At 40.8% G+C, this 12,321-nt stretch overlaps 1 protein-coding gene across 3 annotated transcripts in view; it reads left to right on the top strand.

The window, feature by feature from the left end:
- Positions 1-12,321, top strand: part of gak (cyclin G associated kinase) — a 127,773-nt gene that overhangs the window by 93,268 nt on the left and 22,184 nt on the right. For all 3 annotated transcript variants that reach the window (XM_060840133.1, XM_060840142.1, XM_060840124.1), the window contains exons 18-19: positions 2,116-2,195; positions 10,874-11,067. In XM_060840133.1, coding sequence (XP_060696116.1) covers positions 2,116-2,195; positions 10,874-11,067 — 274 coding nt within the window. The remainder of the gene's footprint in view (positions 1-2,115; positions 2,196-10,873; positions 11,068-12,321) is intronic.

The raw sequence follows: 12,321 nt of genomic DNA, 5'->3' as shown, positions 1-12,321 counted from the left end.
CTGCTGACTACCCTGGTTCAATTTAAGCCTTCAGAGACTATATATGTGGAGTTTGCACATTCTCCCTGTGTCTGTGTGAGTTTCCTGCAGGTGTACCAGTTTTCTCCCACAGTCCAAAAACGTGCAGGTTAGGTGGATTACCCATGAAAAATTTGCCTATAGTATCTTGGGATGTGCAGGCTAGATGGATTATCCATGAAAAATGGAGGGTTACACGATTGGTATGGACTTAATGAGCAGAATGGCCTGCTTCCACACTGTAGGGATTCTATATTTTAAAAACAATGTTGCCAAAGGGAGGGAAGGTGAGCCAGATGGATTTTTTTTTTGCCAGTGAGAGGCTCATAGTTATCATTGCTGGGACTAGATCTTAATTCTACCGTTATTAATTACATGAATTTCAATTCCCTCAGCCATTCTGCTGAGATTTAAACCTCTGTCCCCAAAGTATAAACCTGGGCTTTTGGATTGGCAGTCCAGTGACATCACTCTGCCTCTGCCTCAGCTTAAAATTAAGAAAGTCTTGACAATGTACTGAGGAAATCATAGTCATTACAAAATCATTTAAAAATTATGATTAGACAAAATCAGCATGATTTTATGTAAGGGAAATTGTGCTTGACAAACTTATTCAGTCTTTTGAGATTATAGTTAGTGAAAAGAGCAATCAGAAGATGTGATATATTTAAATTTTCAAAAGGTGTTCATTAAAGCGTGACTCAAAGGGTTAAGAAGGTAGATAAAATCTTGTGAATTTGATTCTATATTAAACATGGAAGAAGAATTGGTAGTAAAATGTTCTTGTAAGTGGGATATCTAGGCCATGTTAGCAAGCTACAACTCGTGGAGTGCTGGAAAATTACTGCTAGGGCCTCAGCAATTGATTTTTACTGACTTTGGTGAAGAGGTAGCGTGTGTTATTTCTCAGCTTGCTGTCAAGTGAGGCGAAAATTCAAGCTGTGAGAAGGACACAAAGAAGTCACAAAGGTACGTAGACTGGTTAAATGGAGTGGAATATGGATAAGTGTGACTTCAGTCATGGGGATAGAAAGACAGAATATATTTTAAAAGTATGAAACTTGTAAATGCTCATCATATGGATGTGCTGTACAAGAAATGTAAAATTAGCTTGAATGCTCAACAAACAATTCAAAGGGCAAGTGCCACGTTGTTCTTTATTATAAAAGAATTAAAGTGCAAGATTAAGGGCATCTTGCCATATTGTGCATTGCTTTGGTGAGTTCAGACCTGGATTCCATTGTACAATATTTAAGTCAAGATGTACTTGTTTTGAGGCAGTACAATAATGATTCGCCATGTTCACTCCAGGGATGAGAGGTTTTTCCAATATGAGAGGATGAGTAAATTGGCTGCATATTCTCTGGAGTTCAGAAGAATGAGTGGAGATCTTATTGAAACACTCGAGATCCCGAAAGGGGCTTGACAGGATAGACACAGAGGTTATTTTTGCTGGTATAGAAATCTAAAACATGGAGACTCAGTCTCAGGATAAGGAGCTAATAGTTTAGGATGGAAATGAGGAGAAGGTTCTTCGCTCAAAGCAATTCCCCACCCAAGAGGGCTGTGGTTGCACCATCCTTGAATATATCCAGACTGAGTTTGCCAGATTTTGTGTGCCTCATGGAATCACGGGATATGGGGAGCAGGCAGAGAGAATGGAATTGAATTTGAAGTTCAATCAGAATTATTTTGAATGGCAGAGGAAGTTTAATAGGCTATTAAGTCTACTAAGTCTTCATAATGATTGGACCTGCCAGTATTTTTTCAAACAGATTAAGGATGTCCCTCAGTGGCACCAGGGCAGCAACAAACTGAGTGAAATTCTCAATCCGCTTACCAAAGAAGGTTATCACCCTCAAAATTATCGATTTACCTACAGTTACCACTTTATATGGCCCCCCCGCCCCACACCCCTCCCCACCACTTTGTCCATCTTTTGAGTAGCCTCTTGCTATTAAACTGTTGGAAGATTTTCAAAGTAATGTATAGTTTTCCATGGTTGTTGAGGTAATGGACTAGAAATTTGAGTGCTGCATGCCAGAATTTGAAAGACCTCAAGAAATATGCAAGCATTGACTGACCATTTTCTTTCAGATGACTTCAATGAAGATGTTTCAGATTCAGTTCCACACTGGATTTGTGCCTCGGAATGCTACATTGGTCAAATTTGCAAAGTAAGTATTTGTTTTTCTCTCAAAATCAAGTTAATAGTCCAGATATTTCGATCAGGATCGGAAACCCCACTTCTGACCTGAGCAGATTAAAAATTATCAATATGCCTTTAGTTCCTGCCCAGGGGCCACCAGTTACAAACCTTTCTGGAATTGCAAATCCAGCAGCACACAAGATGTTTGTAGAAACCATACCCTATTTTGCAGTAGTAAGAGTGCAGTGTTTTATGATTTAATTGTTCAGCAGCGCAGCCAGTCACTCTAATAACTTCTGTTAAAAGTCCAGTATGTAAGTGTAACATTAAGGTGGCCAGTGAATGAAGTATGTAGTGTGCTAGATGGGTCTGAACAATAGCTTTCCAGGTGGGTGGGCTGCCAGCGTATCAGGTAGGTCTGAGTGTGGGGTTGGGGAGTGGGAGGCTGGTTGTGGGGTCTAATGACAGGGAGTTCTAGATGGATGGGAATTTCCCATAAAAGCTTTCAATTTCCCAGGCAATTCCCACAGAGTTTGCCATGTCTAAGATTCTCCTGATATGTGACTTCTATCTACACTGCTTTAGCGAATTTGGCCATCAGAATATCTGGATTAATATATGCCTTAACTATATTCACCTATTTATATTATAAATTTCTGTTCAAAGGTTTTTTTTTTCTGAAGATTGATTGTGCAGTTGTTCAATTTAGATATATTTTCTCTTTCTCGGCATAGTATTTAAATGTTGGATTATTTTGGCTAACCCAATTTATTCTTAATTCATATTTGATAATGGAAATTTCTTTGCACTTTTCCTTTGCATTGATTTGATTTTACTGGATAAAACCTTAGCGTGGACAGTAGTGTTGAGCGTAAATTGTATGCATCAAGTTTCACTATGGAAACTGTGAATGGATATATTCCTCTGGATTGACTGTATAGGATGAATCTAGTACTTTCAAACACAATTTGTGATTATGACAGTAATGAGGACTGAAGTGGTCTCCTGGGCTAATTTTGATTGTCTAATGGGATTGGAGAAGAATTTTCCAGATTTCTTTCTTTCTAATAGGTTGGTTTTTTTTGCGTCTCTCAGGATATTACACTGTTTATGACGGGTGTGTTGAGTATGTATACTGGGATGCTCAAAGAGGACTGATTCAGAAAATCACTTGAGTTTCCATACTTTTGATTTCCCTACATCAGGATTCACAAAAGCTTTTTCAGCACTCCACAAGAAATGTGTTTCACTTCGTCAAGCTCATTGTTGTGCAGTACCATGTGCTTAATATCTACTGTATATAATTATCATAAAAGTACTTGAAAGAGTTGACTTTCAATCAGCCTAAGAAGACGTCCTGTTATTTGTGCATTCAAAAGATTGAGTTGCTGCAGTTAGAGAGCAAGTTGACCAAAATCATCATGACTTTAGAGGCAATCACTTTATTGTCCTTTGAAGCAGTAGAGAATGTTCAGTTGGCAGAAAATAGCAAAGCTCTTTGTAAATCTGCAAATAAGGAGGGCAGTTACAACTTTGTCAAGAGTGTAAAATGAATGATGGTGAATTGGATGCTTGTTACACACATTTGCAAGTTTCCCTTGACTGCTTTGAAACTTTGAAATCAATTTCATATCATCACCCAAAGGTGAAACCGCCCCAGAAAATCATGCTGGGCTTGAGAATTTTCAATCTTGTGAGGAATGATAGGAAATAATTTATTTTATTCATAGAAAAGAATTTGTTTTTAGAATTGTTGAGATTTCTTTTTCCCCTGTTCTATATGTAAAAGATTGAGAATTTGATATAGACAATAGACAATAGGTGCAGGAGTAGGCCATTCTGCCTAACGAGCCTGCACCACCATTCAGTATGATCATGGCTGATCATCCTTAATCAGTATCCTGTTCCTGCCTTATCTCCATAACCCTTGATTCCACTATTTTTGAGAGCTCTATCCAACTCTTTCTTAAATGAATCCAGAGCCTGGACCTCCACTGCCCTCTGGGGCAGAGCATTCTACACAGCCACCACTCTCTGGGTGAAGAAGTTTCTTCTCATCTCTGTCCTAAATGGTCTACCCCGTATTTTTAAGCTGTGTCCTCTGGTTCTGCACTCACCCACCAGCAGAAACATGTTTCCTGCCTCCAGAGTGTCCATTCCTTTAATAATCTTATATATCTTAATCAGATGCCCTCTCAGTCTCCTAAACTCAAAGGTATACAAGCCCAGTTGCTCCAGTCTTTTAGTGTAAGGTAGTCCCGCCATTCCAGGAATTGACCTCGTGAACCTATGCTGCACTCCCTCAATCGCCAGAATGTCTTTCCTCAAATTAAGAGACCAGAACTGCACACAGTACTCCAGGTGTGGTCTCAACAGGGCCCTGTATAGCTGCAGAAGAACCTCTTTGCTTCTCTACTCAATCCCTCTTGTTATGAACTGAAAAAGTGTTGCTGGAAAAGCGCATTGGGACAGGCAGCATCCAAGGAGCAGGAGAATCGACCTGCTATGCTTTTCCAGCAACACATTTTCAGCTCTGATCTCCAGCATTTGCAGTCCTCACTTTCTCCCTCTTGTTATGAAGGCCAGCATGCTATTAGCCTTTTTCACTACCTGCTGTACCTGCATGCTTATCTTCATTGACTGGTGTACAAGAACACCCAGATCTCTCTGTACCTCCCCTTTACCTAAATTGATTCCATTTAGGTAGTAATCTGCCTTCCTGTTCTTGCCACCAAAGTGGATAACCATACATTTATCCACATTAAACTGCATCTGACCACTCACCTAACCTGTCCAGGTCACCCTGTAATTTCCTAACATCCTCATCACATTTCACCCCACCACCCAGCTTAGTATCATCAAAAAATTTGCTAATGTTATTGCTAATACCATCTTCTATATCATTAACATATATTATAAAAAGCTGCGGTCCCAGTACTGATCCCTGCAGTACTCCACTCATCACTGCCTGCCATTCCGAAATGGAGCCGTTTATCACTACTCTTTGTTTCCTATCAGCCAACCAACTTTCAATTCAAGTTAGCACTTTGCCCCCAATACCATGCGCCCTAATTTTGCTGACTAACCTCCTATGTGGGACTTTATGAAAAGCTTTCTGAAAATCCAGGTCCATTACATCTACTGGATCTCCCTTGTCCATCTTCAGAGTAACATCCTCAAAAAGTTCCAGAAGATTAGTCAAGCATGATTTCCCCTTCATAAATCCACGCTGACTCTGACCTATCCTGTTACTACTATCCAGATTTGTCGTAATTTCATCCTTTATAATAGACTCCAGCATCTTTCCCACCACTGAGGTCAGACTAACTGGTCTATAATTTCCTGTTTTCTCTCTCCCTCCTTTCTTAAAAAGTGGTACAACATTAGCCACCCTCCAATTCGCAGGAACTGATCCTGAATCTATCGAACTCTGGAAAATAATCACCAACGCATCCACGATTTCTCGAGCCACCTCCTTCAGTACCCTGGGATATAGACCATCAGACCCTGGGGACTTATCAACCTTCAGACCTAACAGTCTCTCCAACACCAATTCCTGGCAAATATAAATTCCCTGAAGTTCAGGTCCTTCAGCCACTGTTACCTCAGGGAGATTGCTTGTGTCTTCCCCAGTACCATCTGAAGTACCACTTCAATTCTTCTGCCATTTCTTTGTTCCCCATAATATATCCCCCTGTTTCTGTCTTCAAGGGCCCAATTTTAGTCTTAACCATTTTTTTTGCCTTTCACATACCTAAAAAAGCTTTTACTATCCTCCTTTACATTTTTGGCCAGTTTCCCTTTGTACCTCATTTTTTCTGTGCGTATTTCCTTCTTAGTAATCCTCTGTTGTTCTTTAAAAGCTTTCCAGTCTTCCGTTTTCCCATTTATCTTTGCTATGTTATACTTTTTCTCTTTTAACTTTATATGTTTCTTAAATTCCCTCGTCAGCCATGGCCACCCATACCTCCTCCTAGGATCTTTCTTCCTTTTTGGAATGAACTCATCCTCCAACTTCTGCATTATACACAGAAATATCCACCATTATTCCTCCACTGTCATCCCTGCTAAGGTATTGCACCATTGAACTCCTCCCTCATAGCTTCATAGTTCCCTTTATTCAACAGAAATATTGTCACTTCAGATTGTACCCTCTCCCTCACAAATTGCAGATTGAAGCTTATTGTATTATGGTCACATAATGGCTCCTTCACTTTGAGGTCCCTGATCAATTCTGGTTCGTTGCACAATACTAGATCCAGAATTGTCTTCTCCCTGGTCGGCCCCAGCACCAGCTGTTCTAAGAATCCATCTCGGAGGCACTCCACAAAGTCTCTTTCTTGAGATCCAATACCATCCTGATTCTCCCAGTCTACCTGCATGTTGAAAACCCCCATAACAACTGTAGTAACATTTTTGCGACAGGCCGTTTTCAGCTCCTGATTCAACTTACATCCGACATCCTGTAGGGGCCTGTAGATAACTCCCAAGAGGGTCTTTCTACCCTTAGTATTTCTGAACTCTATCCACACTGACTCTACATCCACAATTCTAGATTCCCCGCACAAGGGACTGAATATCATCCCTTACTAACATAGCCACCCCACCCCCTCTGCCCGTCAGTCTGCCCTTACGATAGCACGTGTAGCCTTGAATATTTATTTCCCAGGCCCTGTCCACTTGAAGCCACGTCTCAGTTATCCCCACAATATTGTATCTGCCAATTTCCAAAAGAGCCTCAAGCTCATCTGTCTTATTTCTAATGCTTCGTGCATTCATGTATAGTATTTTAAACTTGTTACTGCCCTCACCCTTCCCATCAACCCCTATTTCACTCAACCTTACAGCATGATCCGTTTCTGAGTTTTCTGCCTCATTGATACAGTTGTTTTCCTTCAATTTTCTTCTTAAACATCCAGTTTGTCCCTTTCCCCCACTACTTAGTTTAAACGTAGCTGTTTTGCAGTAGCAAACCTGCCTGCCAGAATGCTGGTCCCTAACCTATTAATATGCAAACCGTCTCTGTTGTATAATTTATGCTGACCACAAAACATACCCCAGTGATCCAAGAATTTAAATCCTTGCTTCCTGCACCAGTTCCCCAGCTACACGTTCAAGTCCATTATCTCCCTGTTTCTGGCCTTGCCAGCCCGAGGAACCAGAAGCAAACCACCTTGGAAGATAACCATCTTGGACGTCCTGCTTTTCAGCCTTCTTCCTAGTTCTCTGAAGTCCCGCTGTAGTATGTTCCTCCTCTTCTTCCCGACATCATTTGTGCCGACACGTACCACCACCTCTGGCTCTTCACCTTCGTCCTTAAGGATTTCCTGCATTCTGTGATGTCTTTAACCCTGGCACCAGGAAGGCAACACACCATCCTTAAGTCCCATCTGCTGCCACAAAAACCCCGGTCAGTTCCTCTCACTATGGAGTCCTCTATTCCCACGGCTTTGTGCGATGTCCGACTCTTCCACTCTGCCTCTGTGCCAACTTTTGATTGACAGACCTGGCCGTCTCGCGGACTGGCAGTGTCATCTGTCTCTACTGTTTCCAAAAGATTTAACTTGTTCCTGACAGCTGCTTCCCCCGAAGTCTCTTGCACCTGGCTCCTCTCTGCCTTCCTCGTCGTCTGCTCTCTTCTGCTCTCTTCTGGTACGATTGGTGTAATAACCTCGCTGAAGGTCTTGTCCAGAAAGATCTCATTCTCTCGGATGAGCCTAAGGTCCTCAAGTTCTTTCATCAGTGCTGCAATATACTCTGTCAGTAGCTGAACGTGCACACACTTTCCACACTTATATGAGCCAGACACATCAGAGTCGTTGACCTCCCACATCAAGCATATAGCACACTGAACTAGCTTAGCAGTCATGTCTTCACCCCCTTCACCTGTGGCATTATCACTTCACTCAACCTCCTTGTCAAAGACTCCTGAGCTAAAGCCTCACTTTTCAATCCACACGAACTTCCTTGGACCCTCTTTCTGGGGCAAGTCTGTGGATTCTTAATTTGCTATCTTGTTGTAAGTTTTGTGGCTATCTCTAAAGTCATGAGGAGTATTGAACAAGAGCTGAAATTTAAACTTGGGTGTTGGGGATTTCATTGATTCTGGCCAGCCCACAATTGTATTAAGGTGATGGTGAGTCTATTCATTGACCTACTGCAGTCCTTCTGGTGATTGCACAGTGAGGGAGTGGTTTAAATCCAGTTGGGGCACTGACCAAATAAACTGCCTTGACCTGGATGGTGTAAAGCTTCTTGCATTGCTGCAGCTGCATCAATTCAACCACACCTTGAAAACCACCATTGAGAAAAATGGTTTTATGGTAACAGAGTAGTTATGTCACTGGATTTGTCTTCCAAAGGCTTGGATACATGATCTGGGGATGTTAGTTCAATCTCAGTATAGCAACTGGGAAATCGAATTAATTTAATGAAATATATCTGGAATAAGAATTCAGTATCATTAGTGAGAAGATAAAAACATCAGATTGTCTTCAAATGTTATGGAAGAAAATCTGCTGGTCTATATGTGCCTCCATACTTGCAGCAATGTAGGTGACATTCAACTGTCTTCTGAAGTAGCCTATCAATCCACTAAGTTGTGCCAAATTGCAAAAAAAAAGCATAATAAAATTAAAACTTCGACTCACCCAGTCCAGTCGGCCTTACCAAAACTTGCTCATGAGCGTAGAGTCATAGAGATGTATAGTCTGGAAACAGACCCTTCGGTCCAACTTGTTCGTCCATGCTGACCAGATATCCCAACCCAATCTAGTTCCACCTGCCAGCACCCAGCCCATATCCTCCAAATCCTTCCTATTCATATACCCATCCAGGTGCCTTTTAAATTTTGCAGTAGTACTAGCCTCCACCTCTTCCTCTGGCAGCTCATTCCATACACATTCCACCCTCTGCGTGAAAATGTTGACCCTTAGGTCTCTTTTATGCCCTCTAGTTCTTACTAACTATGCCTCTTATGCCCACATCCAAATCATTTATATAAATACTGAAAAGTAGTGGACCCAGCACTGATCCTTGTGGCATTCCACTAGTCACAGGCCTCTTAGTCTGAAAAACAACCCTCCACCACCACTGTCTGTCTGTGTTATCTCAAATTTGGTAGAGATACCCTCAGACTAGTCAAACGCATTCTCACAGAAACATGACTTCCAACCAGCATTGCAGGCACCTCCATCATAATTATGTTGGGCCACATTTTGGCTGAAGATGATTGCAAATGTGTTAGCCTTTTGTAGTAATATGCTAAGTTTTGCTATTATCGAGAAAGGGAATAATCCTAGATCCCCCTCTTCCCATTAATTTTCCAACATTTACCACCTTGCAAGGCTGCAGCCTTTTATCTGATTATTGTAAGATTGTTTGATTCCTCTGGAATGACTTGTGTCGAAAGTATGTTGCTTCCACTGTTTAGCAGGCATTTGTTGACACCTGTACCTTCACCAGCTTAGAACTGTATTTTTAGGTTTACTTTGTATGCTGTTGTGCACTGCTCATTGAACCATGGTTGGTCCCCATGTAAGAAGCAATAACCCCAATTTTCCCATCTTATTCTGTGGTTGATCTTCTCACCCATTGTGCCTATTGGAGGTGAAATTTGCCAATTCCCTGTGGTGTACCACAAGGATCTGTGCTGGGACCACTGCTTTTCCTCATGTTTATAAATGATTTGGATGTGAACAAAGGAGGTATAGTTAGTAAGTTTGCAGATGACACCAAAACTGGAGGTGTAGTGGACAGCGAAGAAAGTTACCTCAAAATACAATGGGATCTTGATCTGATGGGCCAGTGGGCTGAGGAGTGGCAGATGGAGTTTAATTTAGGTAAATGTGAGGTGCTGCATTTCGGTAAAGTAAATTTGGGCAGAACTTATACACTTAATGGTAAAGTCCCAATGAGTGTTGCTGAACAAAGAGACCTTGGAGTGCAAGTTCATAGTTCCTTGAAAGTGTGTCATAGGTAGATAAGAGAGTGAAGAAGGCATTTGGAATGCCTTCCTTTGTTGGTCAGAGCATTGAGTTTGCGAGGTTATGTTGCGGCTGTGTAGGACGTTGGTTAGGCCACTTTTGGAATTTTGCATGCAATTCTAGTCTCATTCATATAGGAAGGAAGTTGTGAAACTGTGAAAGGGTTCAGAAAAGATTTATAAGCATGTTGCCAATGTTGGATGACTTGAGCTACAGGGAGTGGCTGAATCGGCTGGGGCTGTTTTCCCTGGGGCATCGGAGGCTGAGGCGTGATCTTATAGAGGTTTATAAAATCATGAGGGGCATGGATAAAATAAATAGACAAAGCCTTTTCCGTGGGGCGGGCAAGTCCAAAACAAGACTATATAAAACACTACCTAGGCTCTCATCCTTGTTATCAAATCCCTCCATCTCTGTAATCTCCTGTCATTTGTAACCCTTCGCAATATCTGTGCTAATCCAATCTTTTGCATTCCCCATTTTAGTTCTGCCAGTGCTGGTGGCAGTGCCTTTAGTTGTCTAGGCTGTAAGTCCTGACAGCTCTGTGGCTTTCTACCTTGCTTCCTGTCTGTCTTCCTGTATGTGATTATTTGACGCAATATTTTGTTGTATGGCTTGGTGTTATATTTCACCTTGGAATGCTCTAGTGGATATTAACAGTGCTATATGTGTGTCAGTTCTTGTCAAATGATGCTGATAAATTGCTGATTCTGTGTGGCAGGTATGATCTTGATGCATGTGATATTCAGGAGAAATACCCAGACCTCTTCCAGGTAACTCTGGAAGTAGAGGTGGAACCTCGAGACAACATCAGCAGCAATACACCACCATGGGAAAACTTACTGACAAAAGGACTCAATCCCAAGATTCTTTTCTCTAGCCGTGAAGAACAGCAAGAAATGTTATCTAAATTTGGTAAGCTTTGGTCATTCAAACCAATATCCAAGGCTGCACCTTTATGCAAAACGTGGAATGGAATTTATGTAACCATGTATGTGAGACAAATAATAGTTACAAAAATTAGGAAAACATCAATAGGATTGAAGTATATTAAATGCACTCGTACTAAATGTTCTGTTTTGGTCTTCACAATAGAGTGGTAAGCTACAGTGTCACAAGTACCAGAATGAATGAAAGAAAGAAAAGAAATACTGAGATTATCTAAACAGGAGCATTGAAATGTCGAGATTGTTGATTTAAGGTTGGATAACTTTACAGACTCTGAACTGTTTATTCCCAAGGAGGTTAAAAATGCTAGAAATACAATAATTGTAGTTTACCAAAATTCATTTCTGTTTTTTGGGAGGCAGACTGAAAGTTAGTTAACAAGATAAAGTTCAACACAAGTCGGTTCACTGGTTTATTTTACCTGAAATGTTGAAATAGAATAGGAGCTATTTGATTGAGATCTATTTCTTTTTACTCTTTATGAAAAGCAAAATATGACTTTGCCATGTTATGAGGTTAACTCAATTACCAAGTAAGCAAACCCTAAAGTAATTGGTATTAAGATATTCTCTTCTGAAAAGCAGTCAATGGTTTACCAATCTCCCTCATTAGCTGAGGGAAAGCTACAAATCCCTAGTTGATTCACATCCTTCTTTACAAGGAAGAGAGAAGGTGATAAGAGCTAACTTCACTTCTTCCTCAGTTCTTTTTATGGAGGAGAGGCTTACTGAGTTTCCAAAATTAACCTACAAAGCCCTGTCCTTGATGCAGAGACCTCTCAGCACCAACAGTGCATGTCAGTTAAAGTCAAAATGCTCGGTGAATTGAATGCAAATCTGTTCTATCTCACAATATGACCCCAAAGTCTGCATGTTGTCCCAATGTTATTGTGTATAGAAAAGTATATAGTTTTAATGGTTGTCTCATTTCTCCCTGCTATATTCAGTGTTGACAGATTTTATTTTACTATTAAGCCAGAAGTTTTACTGGTCATCTGGGAACTAAGTTAGCTTTTCGTAACTTGATTTTTTTAATCAGTTACGTGAGATAAACTAAACCAAAACATTCCCAATAAATGAAAAAGTTAAAACTCCATCTTTATTACAATCTGTGCAATTGTAAAGGTAGGATTTGAGAGAGAGAGAGTGAGTGCAGATGAGTTCATTACAACACTGAAGAATCTGCAGGCGGAACATTGACACATGCAGTTTAAAGTAAAGT

Source organism: Hemiscyllium ocellatum, chromosome 2 (assembly GCF_020745735.1).
Source record: "Hemiscyllium ocellatum isolate sHemOce1 chromosome 2, sHemOce1.pat.X.cur, whole genome shotgun sequence".
Lineage (NCBI taxonomy): Eukaryota > Metazoa > Chordata > Chondrichthyes > Orectolobiformes > Hemiscylliidae > Hemiscyllium > Hemiscyllium ocellatum.
This window is presented reverse-complemented; position numbering and strand designations above follow the sequence as displayed.